Source organism: Xiphophorus hellerii, chromosome 10, assembly GCF_003331165.1.
Source record: "Xiphophorus hellerii strain 12219 chromosome 10, Xiphophorus_hellerii-4.1, whole genome shotgun sequence".
Taxonomy (NCBI): Eukaryota; Metazoa; Chordata; class Actinopteri; order Cyprinodontiformes; family Poeciliidae; genus Xiphophorus; species Xiphophorus hellerii.
Window position 1 is genome coordinate 11,841,892 of NC_045681.1, and position 21,333 is coordinate 11,863,224.

General features: G+C 37.5%; 1 protein-coding gene across 9 annotated transcripts in view; it reads right to left on the bottom strand.

Annotated features, from left to right (window-relative positions):
* The window catches only part of srcin1b (SRC kinase signaling inhibitor 1b), a 100,015-nt gene that overhangs the window by 58,821 nt on the left and 19,861 nt on the right, over positions 1-21,333 (bottom strand). For all 9 annotated transcript variants that reach the window (XM_032574277.1, XM_032574283.1, XM_032574282.1 and 6 more), the window contains one exon: positions 2,246-2,553. In XM_032574277.1, the coding sequence (XP_032430168.1) occupies positions 2,246-2,553 (308 nt within the window). The remainder of the gene's footprint in view (positions 1-2,245; positions 2,554-21,333) is intronic.

Genomic DNA, 21,333 nt, shown 5'->3' on the forward strand with positions numbered 1-21,333 from the left:
TTTCATTTAATGAGATAAATTAAGAATGAAGAATGACATTGTAATTTTTTCAACTTGATGAATTTACATTGGAAAATTCATCAAGTTTTCCAATGATGAATTGCACAATCTAGATTACCATTGGTCTAGATTGTGCAAAGAGGAACAGAAAAATTATCCTTCTCCAATAATCTTGTGAAGTGTTACAGAAACAAAAGTACTGCAACTTTGCTTTTGAACTAAATGAAAAAGCTTGCTGTGTCAGTCATCCAGGTTATAGCCCAAAGCCGTACCCACCACATATTTAACAAGGAGACAACTGTCAGAAACAGTTTATCGTCTATAGATTGTACACTGTGCCAATAAAAAAATACAGGAACAATGTTCGGGGGGTTAAGTTTGTGTCTATGGAAAGAAATGGGCCCATTTTCCTGAAATAACTGCTAAAGAGTCCTTTAAGGCAAACATAAAATAGCTGAGTCAGGCAGTTCTGTTTGAGATATAAAGTCAGAGCAGCTGATGATTGATGACTCAAGAGTAAAAGATGCCAAGAAAATAAAGACGTGAAGGGGCAGAGAATTTAATTTCACCTCAAGATGTTTTCTCTTCACATCTCTGGGATTTGTTTCCCCTTTTTTTTATTGATCACTCTCTCTGATAATAAGCAAAAAGAAAGGCCATTAGTGACCCTTCCAGCAGGTCATAAAGGTGCTATGATCTCTGTCTCAAGGCCCACAGGCATCTCACCACTTAATACGCTCATGTAAGTATCCAGGACCCACCGATGTGCTGCCATCTTCTCACAGGGAGCAAAAGAAATTGTCCACATGTAGAAACAGAAGGCACTCAGAAAGAGCTCAATTCCCCCTTAAGGTGACACTATGATGTTCCGCGTAAGAAAGTGGAACATGAAGCTGCATCAGAGTACACACACAGGAACCTTAACTTTTTTTTCTTTTGAGTTTAAGCAGATACTGAAAACATACTGTGATCGTGTGACCGGCAGTGAACAATAATATATCCAAAACCTAAGAGTCCTTGCCTTAAAGATGGAACAAGCAACTGTTTTGTTTTCATTCATATTGCATCACCAGAGTAACAAACTAAAAAGAGTAAATTGATAAGGCTTCAAATAAACTGTAGAAACTGAGCGAGGAATAAGGGGAACTTATTTAAAGGTATGTTGGTATTGAGGCAAAGCAAACATTGTTAACAGGCTCCTTCAATACCCAGCCAGCTCTGCTTCTGCTCCTTGTTTATTGTGCGCGTGTCCTTTTACCCTCCCTGCAAAGTTGGTGGTTTCATTTTTAATGTTCAGTTGATAGTCCAAAGTTAGCTCCCTAAAGTCCCCCTCCTAAACAGCAGGCATCTCAACAGAACATAGCTAGAAGTTCTTAAGGAAAATCCAATCACAAAATAAACTGTTTGAACTTTTTAAAGTGCTCCAAGACAACTTCCTACCACTTTTCCAAAGACAACGTCGGTATTTTGGGTTCATTTTATGCAGAGTTCCTATGCATTCTGAATTGCAAAATCTAATTTGTTGCCACTTTTTAAAACATTCTAGAAATATGGTTACACAGCTCTTGGTCTGATATTATATTCTACATGATTCACAGTTAATGAACCAACACCATGCTGAGCTTGACATCTAACAGGTTCAGTTTTCGTTTTTTAGGTTTTTTTGGCAGGAGGATGGAGGGGGCGTAAAAATGCTTTGTTTTAAAAGATTTCTACTTCTCAAACGGCAACATAAATCCCCAAAAACACAAATTATTTAAAGCACTGTGAGGTTTTGTGTCACTACACCTAGTTAGACCCAATTGTACAACTATAAATCCACTTATCTCAAGATAAAGAAGGCACAAAATTACCCTGTGATACAGTTTGCTTTTATAAGTGGGTTCCAAGTCAGGGACTCAAAAAACAGAAAGACAAAAACTCTTGTTGTAATGCAACTTCCTGAGTAACTGATGAGATGAACTTGTTTACACTCACAAAGAGCTTACAATCTGCAGCAGAAACTGTCCTTATTTCAGCTTTATAATCCTCTGTATGCATTGCATTTTTTCCTTGCTTTTTCTTAAAGCTGGATTCAAGATGTGGTGATTTGGATTCCTGAAATCCAAAAGAAGCTCCATCAATTGAAAATATAAAGAGGCTATAAAAACACATCACTACACAAACAGGATTTACCAAGAAAATATTCCTGGCTAAGTTGCAGAACCATTGATTTCTTAATTATTTTGTGGGTTTGTGAAGATACCTGTCGGCCAGCAGCAGCGGAGCCTTGTGACAAGATGCCAGGACTGTTTGTGTACTTGTTCTTCTGGAGGTCCATCAGGGCATCTCGCTGCCGTTCGATGTCCGCCTTGTGCATGCTGTTCAGGGCCTCCAAGCTCTTTGCAGCCACAGAGTTGTGGCGGCGGTCCAGCGAGGAAGACGTGAACCCGCCATTGCTGTTGTCCTGGAACCGCCGTGCCCCACGGCCGCCCCTGGCAGCCAGGGTGTGGTAATCTCGTGGGAACTCGGCATCACCTGCAGAGATCATGGAATCCTTTCTCTTCTCTCGACCTGCAGACGGGGAGAAATTCAAAAACACAGAAAGGAAGGTTTGTGAAGCGAACTTAGGGCTGGTAAACTGCAATTACTTTAAATAAAATTAAACTTAAATTCACAGATCAAGCTCCAGTCTTTCAACTTTATTGAACTAAGAAAAAAAATGTTTCAGCAAAGAAGTCAGATGTAAGCTGATAGATATGTAGTGCTGATCATAAATTTACATAAACTGATCGTAGGCATGAATGTCATTAATGACAATGATTAATGATAGGAAAGAACCCCTGCTAATGTCTGCTCAATCATTTTAACAAGTTACATTTCAACTTGACATTTTTTTGTAGCCATCAGCAAGCTTCTGGCATAATTCTGACTAATTGATCAATCTTCATGCCAAGCTTATTTAAATTAGTCCATTTCTTAGAATGGAGTCTGCTGTGAGGCATATCCAACACATTTCCAAATAGGACCCAGGTCAGAGACATTCAAAAACTTAATGGCTTTGCAAAATCTTTTCTGACATACACTTGGGAGTATTGTTCTGTTTCAAAACTAAATTTGATTCAAGTTCTAATTATGTGACTTAAACATCTCCTTCTGTTCAAACAAACTCAGGATGTTCATCAGCCGGCAGTTGCTCATCACCCACTTTGGGCTAATTTAACATCATCATGGTCTAAGAGGGAGGAGATCAAGAAGGAAGCCGGTGGCAGCATCATGCTCAAGGGTTGTTTTGCTGCAAGTGCATTGAAGAAAGTGGATGAAATAAGAGGACTGCTTCCAACTTCTTGAACATCTCCTAAAAACAGTCGCCTGAAAGCAATAAACAGTCAATTGCTTTCGCAGGACAATGATCTTCAGGTTGAAGTTCGAGCTAGCTAAAAAAAGAGAACATTTTGTATGGTTTAGTTTTATTAGTGCCAAGATGGAGTCCAATCAAGCTGACTAGGTTCTGACTAGGGCAGGTTTATTTCAAAATACTTTCAAACATTCACATAATTATTGAAAGCAATTTTTAAATGATATATCAATATAAACAGAACTCAGAAGGAAAAAAATAGGTTAAATGTGAAAATGTTTAAAAATGAAAATGTTTTTTCATAAATGTTTTTATGAAAAACAATATTTTAACAGAAACAAATGAGTCCCTTTTTGCAAGGGACTCATTTGCTTTTTTGGATTATTTTAAAATCAAATAAAATAAAAACTTTGAGCATAGATCTGTTGTGGGTTTATCTAGATAGAAAACAGACATGTGGAAGTGAGGAACTACACTGCTGGCATTTTAGCAGCGCGTGAAAATGAGGAGAACATCTGTCTGTTTTTACAACTGTAACTGTCCTGGGAACCCCAAGGCAAGACGAAACAGTCATGCAGTAAAATCTCCTATTATACGTGAACAGTCTTGTGTGTGACATTCAATGAGAAGTGAGAGAAATGGGAATGTCTGTCTCCAGGGGTAATGAAGTTTAGTGCCCTCTTGTGACCAGTTACACACAAAGCACCTCTCGCTTGAGGATGGTGATCAGTTACAGTACATTTGCAGTTTTCATGAGTTAAATTAAACCAAAAATAAGATGATTGAATAGGACAGGAGTCAACATATAGTAGGATTTTCACAGGACAACATTCTACTGCAGAACATTATGCAAAATCGATACGTGACTATGTACAAACATTTTGCAAAAGAAACATTTTACAACACATACACACACCTATAAGGTCATAGAAGCCAATTTGTGTATTAATAATGTTTGAAAGATGGTTTTAATGCAATAGATTTTATTATTTGGTGACACCATTATTTTCTCAATCATAGTCCATGTTCATATCTATACAAGTAAAAATATTTAATCCCTTGAGATTTCAAGTCGTTGTTTAGCTAAAGTGAGAAATAATCAAATTATATTTTTAGCATAACAGAAAGACTTTCAATTGGGATTATTCTTTTGATCTCAATGTCCCTACACTTCAGCAACAAATCTCAAAAATAAAAACATGCCTAATTAAATTTCTCTCTGCTGCTTTTGTTTTTGTCACCTAAGCCATTTTCAATTGCTAAAAACATAAATGTTTAGACAAATCAGAAGTTCATTGGCTAAAGTTTTATCAAATGTGTCACAGCACAAAACAGACCATCACTCTCAGGTCAGCTTATTAGAGTAATTATGAGGCAAGGGGTTGAAAAAAAGAAAAGAAAAAAATCAAGGTGTGGAATCTGAAGTGAAATTTGTTTAAAAAGGACAACAAATTTGCTAAAAGTTTCAAGGAGATTTTACTCTTTCACAGATTTAAACAGCGGTTGAAGGTTACAACACAAATATATTATAAATGTGGTGAATTTAGTCTGAATTTTAAAGTACAGGATTGATCCCTTTTTGTCATTCTGGTCTACATAAACACTACAAGTTTAACAAGCTCATATTAGCTGTTTAATTAGTGAGCTTTTATAAGCTCTGGTAAAAAATAAAAATAAAAAAATACTGTAGGAGATACTGCAATGTGTCAAACCAATCACCAACATCGAGATGCTCTATGCATGGAAATCAAGGGAACAGAAAGCACATCCAACTGCTTGATTTATGTTATAATCATCTTGAAAAACAGTAGCCTAACAAACACCATGTTGAAGAAATTCCTTATGATGTTGATATTTCACTCAAAGGTGTGATGGAGAATGCAAGTTAATATTTTGTGCAGCATGCATAGTCCAGTTTCCAGTTTCAGGGTAAAAAGTTTTATAGCGAAACAACCAGAACAACTACAACTGCCCACTGCCAGAGGAGGGATGCCATGGTTTTCTCTAACAAACCATTAGGTTCTTTCCTATCAACCATTTGGGAATTATTCACAGCAGAAAACATGGACAGTCATGGCATGGAAACTGGGAAGCACAATCACTCTTTGAAAGGCAAATAATTAAAAACTACATCCGTGAGAAGCAGGTCAATAAAGCAGCTGACTGCAGGCTGGCTAGCTAGTCTGGTAAATGGCTCCACTAATTAATGAGCTAATAGCTTTTTATTCATGTGTCAGAACAGCAAGGTATAATCTTGTGATATTGCCAGTCCAATGTTAAATTCAGTGTTAATAGTTCTACTTCAGTATACAAATCCCAATAAATACCATCAATAAAAACTAACCAGTTATCTGTAGTAAGTCAAATCTGGTTTTAATTTGAAATGTGTGTAAAATCCTATAAAAAAACATAGCACTTCTAGACTATGTTAAATTCATGATGGCATTTTGGCCCATGCCTTTTTTCCAGCCATATGATTTAAGACTCATAATACATGGCCCAACAAACTAATAGACAATACTTCTGAAATAATGACCCTGTGAACTGACTAGTTTCAGCATTTAAAAATATTTAGATATTTAAACTCTGGGACGTCTCAGTCTTTTCTCACATTACACTGAAAGTAGTTTTATTCATGTTGGCTGGTTGGATTCATGTCATGTTAAAACGCTTCTCCAAGGAGCAATATGGAAGGGCCAGCAGAAGCAGGATAATATTTCTATAGAAATCCTTTACATATTGAATCATTAGAGTTTTCTGCTGGGGTATTGATCATCTTACTGCATGAAGAACAGCAAATTGCTCCATCAATATTTTGTCTCACGCAAGCTTGTTTTTTTTTTTTTTTTTTGGTTTTTTTGGACTGTTTTAGTAAATCTCAAAGGTATTATTGAATAGCTGGGTCATCCCAGCAAGCATTCAGGAAATGTTGAATAACTGTGTGTGGACCAGTTATTGATGAAGTTTGTCTCACCAGTCTTGTCAGAGTTTTGCAAATAGTTATCTCATGAATACGTTTGTCTCTCTACTCTAAGCTGAAAACAAGGTGAGGTGGACCATGCTGTTCTTGGAGAAACCGGTTTCAGCTAGTTCAGAGAGACCCCTCTACTCCTTATCTTTAAGTTTCTGTTTTATGACCAACCCCCAACCCGCTTTCAATAAAACCAGGCTGCTGCAGGGGGACAAGTTGGAGTTGTCCTGAGGCACCACTGAGACTCTCCCCCTTTGCAAAGGCTGAAGTGATACTACTCTCTGTGTGGTTCTTTATATGAACAGGTAAAAATACCCAACAAGTCTCAATAAAACTTTACCATGGTGCTGTCTTCTCAAAAAACCCAATTTCCAACCATTTCTTCAAACAGGTGTACAGGAGTGCATAGCTGCTTAATTTTGTCAAAATGTTACAATTATGGATTTGAGAATTTTCTCAGCCTTTATGATTTACCAAAACATCATAAAGATATAAGATAAAGACTAACTTTTATTGTTCTATGAACAATCACAATTACAAACATAATCCAAGTGCCCGACTGTCTAGAAAAAATTCAAGACTCATGTTGCGTTCTCTCTGTGAAAGTATTCAAACCATCTGAATAAGGAGAGGGATTTTGGGAATTCAAACATTAAAAGAAAGAGGAAAAATATGAAAAATTAGTTAAAGACATATATGGTAGACATGAGCAATGCCATAAAAACTTGAAAAGTTTGACCAAATTTGATAAATAAACAGGAACTAGTTGGAGCTGTGAACTTGGTTCATAATATTTAAGTGATGGACTATGAACATGAATTAACTCTTTTGAAGGTCTGAACTAAATTTACAAGTTAATATTAATAATTATATTGGATAATTAATCTCTAACCAAGTCACATTCTGGTTTTAAAGAACATGAGAAGATCTGCATCAAAATCAAATTGGTATTAAATTTCTTCAACAAATGTTTTATATGGGTTTAGGTCATAATTTTACACATTTACACATGCACACACACAAATAAGCAGGTAAAAAATTAAGTTAAGTTACATTAAACTCCAGTGACTAAAACTAAATGGACTGAATCCAATTAGGGATTGTCTAATGGATTTTCACCCACATTAGGAAAATATCCAGACAACTTTCTGTCCAAGTGAAATTTAGAGGTAAACAGACACATAATGTGCATACTGTGCACTACAAACAAACTGAATTACATGACCTGCAGGGCTTTGACCAACACAGTCTCCACACATTATTGATCTCTCCCCTAAGTGTTCTCCTTTTGCCCGCTGAGCAGCAGAGATCCACTGAAGCAGGACCTTAAAGTTGATTAGCTTGCACTTAGCACATTTTACTGCTCTGTGCTGCACAACAAAACTCCACATCACTGCATGTTTGACCTTTTTCCACGAGAATATACAAACCAAAGCATATTTATCAAACATTTAGCCGTCACTGGGAAAGTTCCCCATGGCATATCTTTCACCTGCCTTGAGCTTAAAATTGCTGCAGTAATTAATGATTTTCATTCAAACAGGGAAACCTTCCTGTCTGCGCATTCACCCTGACAACAATGTTTTTGGTATTTCAAATAGTGTCTCAGTCGGTCACAGATGTAAGTTTTCTGATGGCAGCACAGCAGCATGCCAATGTGTATCCATGGTAAGGCTATAAAAGCGAAGGGAACTTGCAGAGACTGCAGGAACATCCAGACCGGGCCCTGTCACTATAATTTATGTGACGCCTTGAGCAAACTTCTTCAGAGGGTGTGTGTGTGTTTGTGGGTGTGTGTGTGGGGGGGGGGGGGGGGGGGAGTGCGTGTGTGTGTGTTTCAGTGGGTGGAATTGAGAGTGTGTGAGGCAGACAGACACTCTGTTCTGCCGCAATACCTGCTGTAATTTACCTTCTTAAAACAACTCTGGTTCAGGGATGATTGCTCACACAACTGACATTTTCCCTTTGTTGAAAATATTAAACCTGTTGACCAAGGAATGTATTCTTAGTAAAACTAATTAGACTAATTTTCATTAAGATTTTATATGTAGCAAAACTGGCTGCCTTCTAATTCAGTGCACAGTTTAGGCAAAACATTTTGTTTTCAGCGTTGTTGGACTTTGGTAGACATGTTTCCATTGTACACTAAGAAACAAGATATTAACTCAAAGAGTGAATTTCAACTGCAGGCGCCTTTGTCAATAACCATGTTTTCTCTATGATCCTATTGCAGCAACTTTGCAGCAATTATAGACTAAGGCTTCTACTTTGTGTAGAATTTAGTTCATCCTTGATGTTTTTCTCACACAGACAGCTTCTTTACCGCTCTTCCTCCTAAAGGTCACTGTCCAAAAGCATTCACCTAGCTATGCGTAGATGCAGTCATACTAAGCAACTTGTCAGGGTTAGCCAAATGATTGTGTAGTGCATTTCTCCAGAAAGGCCTTTTGTACATCCTGCTGGACAGTTTTACACATCCTGATGTTTTCTGTGCTGTAACTTAACTCCACTTCAAGTTGCTGATGACCTAGAACAGAGTGAAACTGGAAGCAGTATCTAATTTGCAGGTAACCGTTTTAAGACACATATTTTATTTTAAACATATATGCCTCCTATTGAAGTCTTATGACTTTCTATCCAACTGTTTTCTGCGCTAAACTGGTGTTTTTTAGTTTCTTTGGGTCCCACATGCTTTGACGGCAATAAACTCTTCACAAGAAGGAAGAAACCCTCTAACAGAAATGGAACGAGAACATCAAAGTGTTGTGAGCACCATCTTTAAAACCAAAATAATTTAAATACTAAGGTTCAGCATTAATACAAGGTCGAATAAGTTGTGGAATAACGACGGCTCATAAATTTTCTTCCTGCTGTTTATCTTGAGATCACCCATGGCGGAGTTTATGTAGCTCAACCTGCCGCCTGCAGCTGCATTTACAGCCCATATTTCCCACAAAACTGGAACCTTCATTTCCAACAGTTATTAAACACTGCCACGACTCTTAACATTCACAGAAAGCCTTTGTAAATCATTTGACTGCTTTGTGCATTGCTTGTTTTCCAGCACTGAAATGCATTCAAACATTTCATGTCGTTAGAAAAGAAAACAACAACAAAAAAAGCAATCTTATGAATTTATGGCGGCAGTAAGAGCAAGCCAACAAACTGATAACCCGAGACAAAATGCTTTGATCAGTCTTTGTCCTCATACAGATTTCTCTCAGATCCAACTAGACATCAGACAATGATAATATAAAGCACAGATCAAAATGTTTACCTATTTTAGTATACTGAAATTAAGCAAGGCAATAATTTCATGCAAAATCCATGATAAAGGTGACTATAACGAGCATCTTGACACTATATACATCTGATCTAAAGATTTCTTATTTTCAGAAACTGACGCTACAACATTTGCCAAAGCAACTTTTGTTTCCTTGCTGAAACCTTGACAAGAATGGAATCAGTCACCAAAACAAAAACTCCATTTATAAATTGGGAAACAAAATTAAAATCATAATATTGTTCCTTTATATAAACTCCAGCCATTAATATTTGCTTAAAAGTACACAATACTTCAATCTGTCCTAGTTTTTAAATAATCTTTTACACACAATTTCTGTGTAATAACTGAACCATGAGACAGTTTTACCTCTAATTAGTTCCACATGAATGCACGTTCAGAATAACATGTTGGGAGTCCACAAAATTTGGTTTCACTCAAATGATTGTGACAGCTTACATTTTAGTAAAGGTTCTTCTTGAATAACATTTTGAGAACGTTCAGGTCTAAATTATTTGCATAGGGACAAGTGTTTAAACAACACATACACGTATAGTAAAAGCCAATTACTTATACCCCAAAGCCTATTTTCTAAATTGAACTAGACACAAATACTATACACACAAAATCATGAGCAGCTTCCACTTGTAAAATTAAGACATTGTTCATAAACATGTAGGAACAGCTTCATCCCCCAGCTCCATTGTTTCTGCTCTCCACTGTGTCATTAGTGCTTCTGCTCCTGGTGTTAGTTAATGGGATGCCAATTCCTCCCAACTCCCCCCTGGCAACGCCTCTGTTATTGTGGCTCCACAGTTCTTAACCCAGTAACTAGTCAAGTTGATGAATAGCTCTTTAATTTTGTATTATAAATAAAATGTTTAATCTTTAATGTTGGTGCAGATCCCCACTGAGAGGATGTCAGATTTTTAGCTTCACTCACATCTATAAAAGCAGTTTTACACAAATAATGCTACAATTTCCAGCCATGACCAAAGCCAATTCAGTTTATGTATGCAGTGTCTCGAAAATGTATTCACGACCCCTTAAAATCGTTCACATTGTGTCACATTGCAATCAACACCTTAATGTAATTAGTTGGGACTAAATACATAAACACAAAGAAGTGCATTGTTGCAAAGCGAAAATTGATTCAAATTTAATGACAAGAAAAACATTCTGAAAGATTTGGTATGCCTTTTCTCTGGTGATTTAACATGAAAAACTCTGTGGCTGAAAATGAACAGAAAATCCCCACATCCCTGGTGAGACATGATGGCAGCAATACCATGTAGTGGGGATAGAAAGGAAAGTTGGCAAAAGTCAGTAAGAACGTTCATCTTCAGCGGGACAAGAATCCTAAACATACAACCAGAGTTACAATGGAAACGTTTGGATCAATGCATGTGTGGTATGTTGGCCTAGTGAAATTTAAAATCTGTAGCAAAAAAATATCAAATTTACACAGATGCTTCTATTCCACTTTGATTGATGTTGGCCGTTTTGCAAAGAAGAATAGGTAAAAATGTAATTTAAGGGAACAGGGAAGGAGAGGGGCGTGCTAACCCCCTGCGCCACCACAGCATGCCCCACGTTTGGAGGCCTTAGTCCTCGACGCGGAGGTCGCGGGTTCGACTCCCGGTCCCGACGGCCTTTACCGCATGTCTTCCCCCCTCTCCTTCCCTGTTTCCTGTCAGCCTACTGTAGAAAAAATATGAGCCACTAGCGCCGTAAAAACTCTTTGGAGAAAAAAAAAGGAAAAAAAAAAAAAAAAAATGTAATTTAAAATTTTTGTAACTGCTGCAAAATAAGATTCTACAGAGTCGTCACTCAAGGAGGCTAAATACAGCTGATAAAACTAGACTTTTCAGAATATCTTTAAAAGCTTTTGAACACCATGCATAATTTCTTTCACATGTCACAATGTGACATGTGACATGTCTATCACAATGCAATGTGATAGACATTGCATTGGTCTATCATATAGAATCTCAATGAAATACACTGAAGTTTGCTTTTGTATTATACCAAATGTGAAAAAAATTCAGAGGGTGTCAACTTTTACAAAGCATTCACTATTTAGATTATGCTGGAAGTCTTCTGAATAATTTAAGCAACAGAATTTGGATGCATGTGATCCGGTGTGCATCATTATTCTGTGATTATCGCAGCTCAGAGAAGCCTAAACACAAAGTGAGTGATTGTCATTGTGCCACTGATATTATATTTCAGAGCTCCTGGACACATTCCAGAAGGCTACTCAAGGCCACATCCAGACAATTTTTCATTACGAGGCCGAAAGCGTTTCAGTGTGTTGGTAGTACAACCTTGGCCACTGCCAGCTATGGTCTGACACATGCAATTTGTTAGTTTTATGGTTTCATTGGGCTCAGATCTAATCATTTATACTCGGCCCTGCTTCACTCAAAATTTATTTCAAATTATTTCCCCCTCTCGACGGTTTGATTTGGAAGCTGTGATTTGTTGCAAGTTTATCCCAGAGCAGCAGATTGCATCCTGATAACGATGAGGTACACGTAGTTTTCTGCATGAAATGTCATGTTTATTCTCCACAAATCCATTAATAAGAACTGAGGCAGGAAAGAAGAGGTTGCTACAGAAATTCATACCTAGCTAAAACATACACTGTTTCAGTGTTAGACATTAAAACCATTTAATTTAAAGGAAAAAAAACGCATCCACGTCATGATTTTACATTTAACTGTCAATTGTTTTTATGCTATGCATTTTGACCTAGTTTTGCTTTGAAAAGAGAAACTTTTAATAGTTTATTGGGATATTATCTGGCTAATTAAAAGTAATAACAAATGGTTGGACAAGAAAAGATTTCTAACCACACAGACTTCCTTCTAACAAATGAATCTTTGATAATGTTTCATTCTTACAAGCTTTTAAGACTTGTGGTAAAAATCAAGTGATGCTTTGAGTACAAATACTTGATTTGTTTATGGAAAACAGTATAATTTACCATACAGCTATTGGCTCAATTTGGACAGTGCTATACATTTAAATATGTCAATAGGAAATCTCATAGAGCATTACAGAAAAAAATTGGGGGTTTTTGTTTGTTTTTGCAAGCAGTGTAGAAGATTCACTGCAGAATAATTCAACTTACATCAAGGGTCCTCAATCTCTTTGCAACCAAGAGCTATTTAACAGGTACTGAGTAATAAACAAGGCTACCAATTTGAAACAGTTTATGCTTACTTACATAACTTAGTGATGTGTACTTTTGGAACTGCTTAAATATTTGCACAAAAGCTAAAACTAAAACCAACTACATGGCAAGAGATACCATGTAGTTGTAGTTCCACTATGTAGTGGAAGAGATATTTTATTTATGTATTTAGGAAGGAGAGTGAAATGTATAAATAGTTGGTAGGGGACACAAATTCAAAGAGTACAAGTGATTATTTTTGCAATATTGGCTAACGTGGATCCCAGGTATTCACAGAGGTTATGGCCACAACAGTCTGCAAACAGGTAAAATTTGTGAATACTTGAGACTCCCCCTAGAAACACTCATAACTACCTATTTTAATAGTTATATCAACAGATATACCCAAATATGTTTTTATACACATAGCTAGTGCAGAAGCTACTATCTCCAGTCTCTTTAATCTTGAGGATACAGTCAAGGAGTCTTCATATAAAATACAATAAAAATGCACAAAAATGGGAAAAAAAGACAAATTCTATAGATAGTTTTCAATATAAATAGTTTTCAGTTTTCAATATTTTGGAACATGGTTTTGGAATATGCGAGTACCTGGAGAGAACCCACCCGTGCTCAGGGAAAACACGCAAACTCCGTGCAGAAAGGCTGGGATTTGAATCCAGGGCAAGGGGCGAGTCAACAATGCTACCATCTGCGCCAAATGAACCACTGACTTCAAGTAATGTAGTAGCAGTCCACTACTCTGTTCATTGACCAATAATACTGCTGCCGGAGTTTAGTAAGCTCTACATTAATAGAATAATCAATAAAGAGTCCTGTTTTATCTTCATAGTGTCACAAAATGCATTTCTAACAATGTAATTTCAGAATGATGAGACCTTCAGTGAAATCACATTCCATGAAAATTATTTAATATTCTGCATTTTTTCCTAACAAGATTATTTTTTTATATACTTCTCATGATTGAAAAATGAATCACCAGTATATTTATTCATTTTCACGTAGCATTCTAATTTCGAAATTGAACTGCTGGAAACATGCTGCAGGCTAAAACCAAGAAGACTTCTGTCTTTCATCCTACTCTTCCATTCCATCTCACCATCATGAATTCTTCAATCATTAGATGCAATTAATCACAGGAGAAGGCAGTATGCCACAACTCACACAGCTCTCCAGGGCAGCTGAAAATAAAAATAAATGCTCCGCAGGATCAGAATGTAAATGGGTGCCGACTATATTTAGAAGGGATGTGCATTTTTACTGAACACAAAATTGCTGCCAAATGAAACTGTTGCCAGCAGGGAGATGGTAAATTCAGGATCACAGAGTAACAGTGTGAAGCCGATAATAAAAAGGAGGTCACTCTCTCAAAAGTCTCACCCACAGTGTTGATATTCTTAGAGAGTCACAAAATTGAAGTTAAAATATCTATTAGTCCTGAAACAGCTTTATTTCAGCTGGTTGAATTATGAAATAATCTTTCTAGAACAGTCACAACTGAAACCAAATACACTGCGCAAAAAAATAAAGGGAACACTCAAATAACACATCCTAGATCTGAATGAAAGAAATATTCTCATTGAATACTTTGTTCTGTACAAAGTTGAATGTGCTGACAACAAAATCACACAAATATCATCAATGGAAATCAAATTTATTAACCAATGGAGGCCTGGATTTGGAGCCACACACAAAATTAAAGTGAAATAACACTACACGCTGATCCAACTTTAATGTAATGTCCTTAAAACAAGTCAAAATGAGGCTCAGTATTGTGTGTGGCCTCCACGTGCCTGTATGACCTCCCTACAATGCCTGGGCATGCTCCTGATGAGGTGGCGGATGGTCTCCTGAGGGATCTCCTCCCAGACCTGGACTAAAGCATCCGCCAACTCCTGGACAGTCTGTGGTGCAACGTGACGTTGGTGGATGGAGCGAGACATGATGTCCCAGATGTGCTCAATCGGATTCAGGTCTGGGGAACGGGCTGGCCAGTCCATAGCTTCAATGCCTTCATCTTGCAGGAACTGCTGACACACTCCAGCCACATGAGGTCTAGCATTGTCCTGCATTAAGAGGAACCCAGGGCCAACCGCACCAGCATATGGTCTCACAAGGGGTCTGAGGATCTCATCTCGGTACCTAATGGCAGTCAGGCTACCTCTGGTGAGCACATGGAGGACTGTGCGGCCCTCCAAAGAAATGCCACCCCACACCATTACTGACCCACTGCCAAACCGGTCATGCTGAAGGATGGTGCAGGCAGCAGACCGCTCTCCACGGCGTCTCCAGACTCTGTCACGTCTGTCACGTGCTCAGTGTGAACCTGCTTTCATCTGTGAAGAGCACAAGGCGCCAGTGGCGAATTTGCCAATCCTGGTGTTCTCTGGCAAATGCCAAGCGTCCTGCACGGTGTTGGGCTGTGAGCACAACCCCCATCTGTGGACGTCGGGCCCTCATACCATCCTCATGGAGTCGGTTTCTAACCGTTTGTGCAGACACATGCACATCTGTGGCCTGCTGGAGGTCATTTTGCAGGGCTCTGGCAGTGCTCCTCCTGTTCCTTCTTGCACAAAGGCGGAGGTAGCGGTCCTGCTGCTGGGTTGTTGCCCTCCTACGGCCTCCTCCACGTCTCCTGGTGTACTGGTCTGTCTCCTGGTAGCGCCTCCAGCCTCTGGACACTACGCTGACAGACACAGCAAACCTTCTTGCTACAGCTCGCATTGATGTGCCATCCTGGATGAGCTGCACTACCTGAGCCACTTGTGTGGGTTGTGGAGTCCGTCTCATGCTACCACGAGGGTGAAAGCACCACCAACATTCAAAACTGACCAAAACACCAGCCAGACAGCATAGGTACTGAGAAGTGGTCTGTGGTCCCAACTGCAGAACCACTCCTTTATTGAGTGTGTCTTGCTAATTGCCAATAATTGGGGCCTGCCATGCAAAGCAATGGCAGGAACCTATTACTATTGTCGGAGAGAAGCGTCTCTTTAATCTTTATTTTTCTTCCGTAACCGTTAATGCGGCTCGTACCGCTGGGTGCACACCTACAAATGAGGTATCAAAACGTGCAGAAAATTCACGCCATTGGAGCTATTACTTCTGGTGGGATTTGGGCTTAACGTGGCGACATAATTCGCAAAAAACTACGAAAAAAACCCCATTATAACTCAATGGGAAAAATCCTAGAAATACCCTATTTTTGAGGATTTGCTGTGTCGTCACAAATTCACCTAGAAATGCCATTCAAATTTCATTTTGTAGATACGTCTGTGATCTCTTCGAAAGTGAAGACGGCTCGTCGATACCAGTTACGGTTTGTCCACAATTTGCCTCTAAGCGACCCAAACTTTCTCATTTTTGCTCAAATTACAGTGACAGCCGATCTCGGTTCAGATCTGGGCACAACATTTCTTTCTCTCATCGCTGTAAATGTTCTGAGTGAGGTACAGATATGAATCTCGGGACTATCGCAGAAGACACATTGACCTGTCATACGCTTAAAACGCTTTTCCAATATGTATTACGGTTCCCGAACAAGAAGGATTTGTTTCCAATGCTTTTTTTCAGTAAAGTGTGTTTGCTCAAACACACTTGTGTGTTTGAGAGCTCAGAGCTCACAGCTCACACCTGCTGAGACCATTATTTACCATAGCAACGGAACTCAAGAGGCTATTGGCTGCTGGTTAGGACTACGAATACGCATCACTGTAGTTCTATCTACCCTCAGTTGAAACAGATCAGGACTGAGAACTGGCCTTTAGAACTACCTGCTGCTATGGGCTGTATATAACTGATTTAACTCAGTAACTGTTACACATGGGATTAGTTTTAAACTTTAAAATGAAGCATACTGAAAATTTCAAAATAAAAGCCTTGAATATTTTACATGACGTAATTGCTCTTTTTGGCCGTATATGACTTTTTCATCCAAAGCAATGTTACACATGGGATTAGTTCGGAACTTTAAAATGGAGCATAATAATAATTTCAAAATAAAAGCCTTGAATATTTTTACATCAGGTAATTGCTGTTTTTGGCCGTATATGACTTTTTCATCCAAAGCACTGTTACACATGGGATTAGTTTGGAACTTTAAAATGGAGCATAATAATAATTTCAAAATAAAAGCCCTGAATATTTTTACATCATGTAATTGCTCTTTTTGGCTTTATCTGACTTTTCCATCCAAAGCACTGTTACACATGGGATTAGTTTGGAACTTTAAAATTAAGCATACTGAAAATTTCAAAATAAAAGCCTTGAATATTTTACATGACGTAATTGCTCTTTTTGGCCGTATATGACTTTTTCATCCAAAGCACTGTTACACGTGGTATTAGTTTGGCCCTCTGAAATGAAGCATACTGAAAATTTCAAAATAAAAGCCTTGAATATTTTTACATCATGTAATTGCTTTTTTTGGCCGTATATGACTTTTTCATCCAAAGCACTGTTACACATGGGATTAGTTTGGAACTTTAAAATGGAGCATAATAATAATTTCAAAATAAAAGCCTTGAATATTTTTACATCAGGTAATTGCGCTTTTTGGCTTTATGTGACTTTTTTATCCAAAGCACTGTTACACAATGGAATAGTTTGGCCCTCTGAAGTGAATCATACTGAAAATTTCAAAATAAAAGCCTTGAATATTTTTACATCATGTAATTGCTCTTTTTGGCCGTATATGACTTTTTCATCCAAAGCACTGTTACACATGGGATTAGGTCGGAACTTTAAAATGGAGCATAATAATAATTTCAAAATAAAAGCCTTGAATATTTTTACATCATGTAATTGCTCTTTTTGGCCGTATATGACTTTTTCATCCAAAGCACTGTTACACATGGTATTAGTTTGGCCCTTTGAAATGAAGCATACTGAAAATTTCAAAATAAAAGCCTTGAATATTTTTACATGACGTAATTGCTCTTTTTGGCTTTATTTGACTTTTTCATCCAAAGCACTGTTACACGTGGTATTAGTTCAGAACTTTAAAATGAAGCATACTGAAAATTTCAAAATAAAAGCCTTGAATATTTTTACATCATGTAATTGCTCTTTTTGGCTTTATTTGACTTTTTCATCCAAAGCACTGTTACACATGGTATTAGTTTGGCCCTTTGAAATGAAGCTTAACAAAAGTTTCAAAATAAAAGCCTTGAATATTTTTACATCATGTAATTGCTCTTTTTGGCTTTATTTGACTTTTTCATCCAAAGCACTCTTACACGTGGTATTAGTTCAGAACTTTAAAATGAAGCATACTGAAAATTTCAAAATAAAAGCCCTGAATATTTTTACATGACGTAATTGCTGTTTTTGGCTTTATGTGACTTTTTCATCCAAAGCACTGTTACACGTGGTATTAGTTTGGCCCTCTGAAATGAAGCATACTGAAAATTTCAAAATAAAAGCCTTGAATATTTTTACATCATGTAATTGCTTTTTTTGGCCGTATATGACTTTTTCATCCAAAGCACTGTTACACATGGGATTAGGTCGGAACTTTAAAATGGAGCATAATAATAATTTCAAAATAAAAGCCTTGAATATTTTTACATCATGTAATTGCTCTTTTTGGCCGTATATGACTTTTTCATCCAAAGCACTGTTACACATGGTATTAGTTTGGCCCTTTGAAATGAAGCATACTGAAAATTTCAAAATAAAAGCCTCGAATATTTTTACATGACGTAATTGCTCTTTTTGGCTTTATTTGACTTTTTCATCCAAAGCACTGTTACACGTGGTATTAGTTCAGAACTTTAAAATGAAGCATACTGAAAATTTCAAAATAAAAGCCTTGAATATTTTTACATCATGTAATTGCTCTTTTTGGCTTTATTTGACTTTTTCATCCAAAGCACTGTTACACATGGTATTAGTTTGGCCCTTTGAAATGAAGCTTAACAAAAGTTTCAAAATAAAAGCCTTGAATATTTTTACATGACGTAATTGCTCTTTTTGGCTTTATTTGACTTTTTCATCCAAAGCACTCTTACACGTGGTATTAGTTCAGAACTTTAAAATGAAGCATACTGAAAATTTCAAAATAAAAGCCTTGAATATTTTTACATCAGCTACTTGTGTTTTGAGCATTATATAACTATTTTAACCCAAGGACTATTACGCTTGGGATTAGTTTGGCCCTTTGAAATGAAGTTTAACAAAACTTCCAAAATAAAAGCCTTCACAACATTTTAAATCGTACCGAATGGTGCACGTCCGCCTCGCTTAACGTTCTTGCGGTTCTCCGCGTGCCACTGATTACGTCGCGGCGTTCTTTAGCGTCGACGCCGATTTGTAGCGTGACGACGCCGGGCCCATGCCCGACGGGCGCGCCTTGGCAGGCCCCGGCTAAATTTCTTCCGAAATTTTCTAGTTTCCACCTGTTGTCTATTCCATTTGCACAACAGCAGGTGAAATTGATTGTCAAACAATGTTGCTTCCTAAGTGGGCAGTTTGATTTCACAGAAGTTTGATTTACTTGGAGTTATATTGTGTTGTTTAAGTGTTCCCTTTATTTTTTTGAGCAGTGTATATACAGTATGTGTTAAAAAATTAAGCCTCATAGATTGGCATTAAATTAAGCTACACTTCTCCTGTTTTAGGTCAGTTAATTTGATGACAACTTTTATTTTCTTGTAGCCAGGATAATGAGAATTTAAGTTATTTTAACTTCATTCAAGTTAAAAATTTTATTTACATTTGTAACACTTTATTTGACGAGTTCTTAGCATTTGGTAGAATTGCCTTTGAACTGTATGACTAAATCCAATGTCTTGGTTATTCTTAAACAAGCCTCTCTATAGTTAGACCAAATCTCGTGTAACCAAGTCGCGTTTGTACACCATTTTACTTGCATCTTTACTTCATTGTATTTTAATCATTTTGTCAATAATGTAACTTGCTTATGTTTGAGACCACTGTTATTTGGAAGACCATATGTGCCCAAGCTTAATCTTCATAGCACATGTCCTCAGAAGTTGTTTAAGTATAAAAGTCATTCTTCTGTTCGTGAATACATTGTGAGGGGGCAACATGCTTGCAGAGGGCAAACATTGTAGTAGTACTTATCTTTTTTTTTTTCACCCAACAAAGCCACATAGGAGAAGCAGGTGATTTTGTAGGGATTTGACAAGTTGCAAACATAGAACTAACAATCCCACATAATGCCTCGGAGTGGCAGTCGGTCAGTAAACATTGACAGTTCAAACAGTATTAACATTGGCCTCATGTGTGACTGTACTTTTTTTCTGAACTCCAAGCCAGTTCAGTGCTTTTTTGAACCCAAAGGAAACCTCTCTGCTGAATTCCTAATAATATTCATAGCTGATCCTAAATTTGATGACCTGTCTTCAAATGGAATTATAATTCAGGACAATCTGGTGACAGGAACAGGAGACAATTAGGAGACAGGACCGCTGAGGTTTTGTCATCTTTACCTCCATTCCTGATCTACTCACACTTATTCAGCGCTATACTGCCTGAATTTAAGACTGTCTGCTGCCATTTTAAGATAAAATTTGCATTCATATCAGGTCATCCTAGCTCCAAGTGCTCTGGGACAATATGCATCAATTTTCCAACACTCAGGATGTGGTCCAACCATAGTGACTTTAAGATGAGAGTCTACCTGATTAGGATATCAGATAAAAGAAGAGCTGCAATTCAAACAGCCATGTTCATTTGCAGATGGAGGTCTGAATTTGGCTACTGAAGAACAGATGGATCAAACGGTCCCTTCCAGGTTACACTACCAATACACAGTCCATCCAGGAGTCCGCCCCATTTTTCAGCCAATAAGAAATAACTTGGTTTGATGCCAGATACCAATTTCTACTCTGAGAGGAAGAACTGGTAATTAGAAAATGACTTGTCTGAGTCCAGGACACATTGTGAAGGTGAATAATTGATATCACCAAGTGAACGGAGGGACAGGATGAGTCAGGGCTTGAGATCTGTTAGAGGCCACTAATCAGTGTCTCATACTGGGCTCTGGGAGGAAGCCAGTTCAATGGTTCAGTTTTGAAATCTCCAGGAAAAACACACACTATCAACAGAACAAGAACTAATGTATGTGTGAAACAATTCAAAATACTGGAATCTAAATTATGTATGCCTAAACATTCTCCTTTATCATCTTACATTACTTTCACACCACTCATAATAACTCGAATTTATTTTTAAAAATCCTCTTACAAGCAATGCAAACGTTTTTGAGTTAAAACCCTCTATGGTATAATGTTACCATTTGGCTACAAATCACCTGAAGCCCTTCCACACACATACAGTACCTCCAATTTTACAATGTAGTGCACTGAAAGAGAGATGAGACCCTAAGAAAACCAATAGCAGTGTTTAAATTTGTCACAGAATTTTCTGGAGGGAAGTTTGACATCATTTTATACAAACTTCTTCACAGGGAGGGGCCTCACCATTTGACTCCTCAGAAACCATGAAAAAAAGTATTTTTATGATATTTTTTGACTGGGAAAAAATACATACTCAACAATAAATGAGGTAAGTTCACT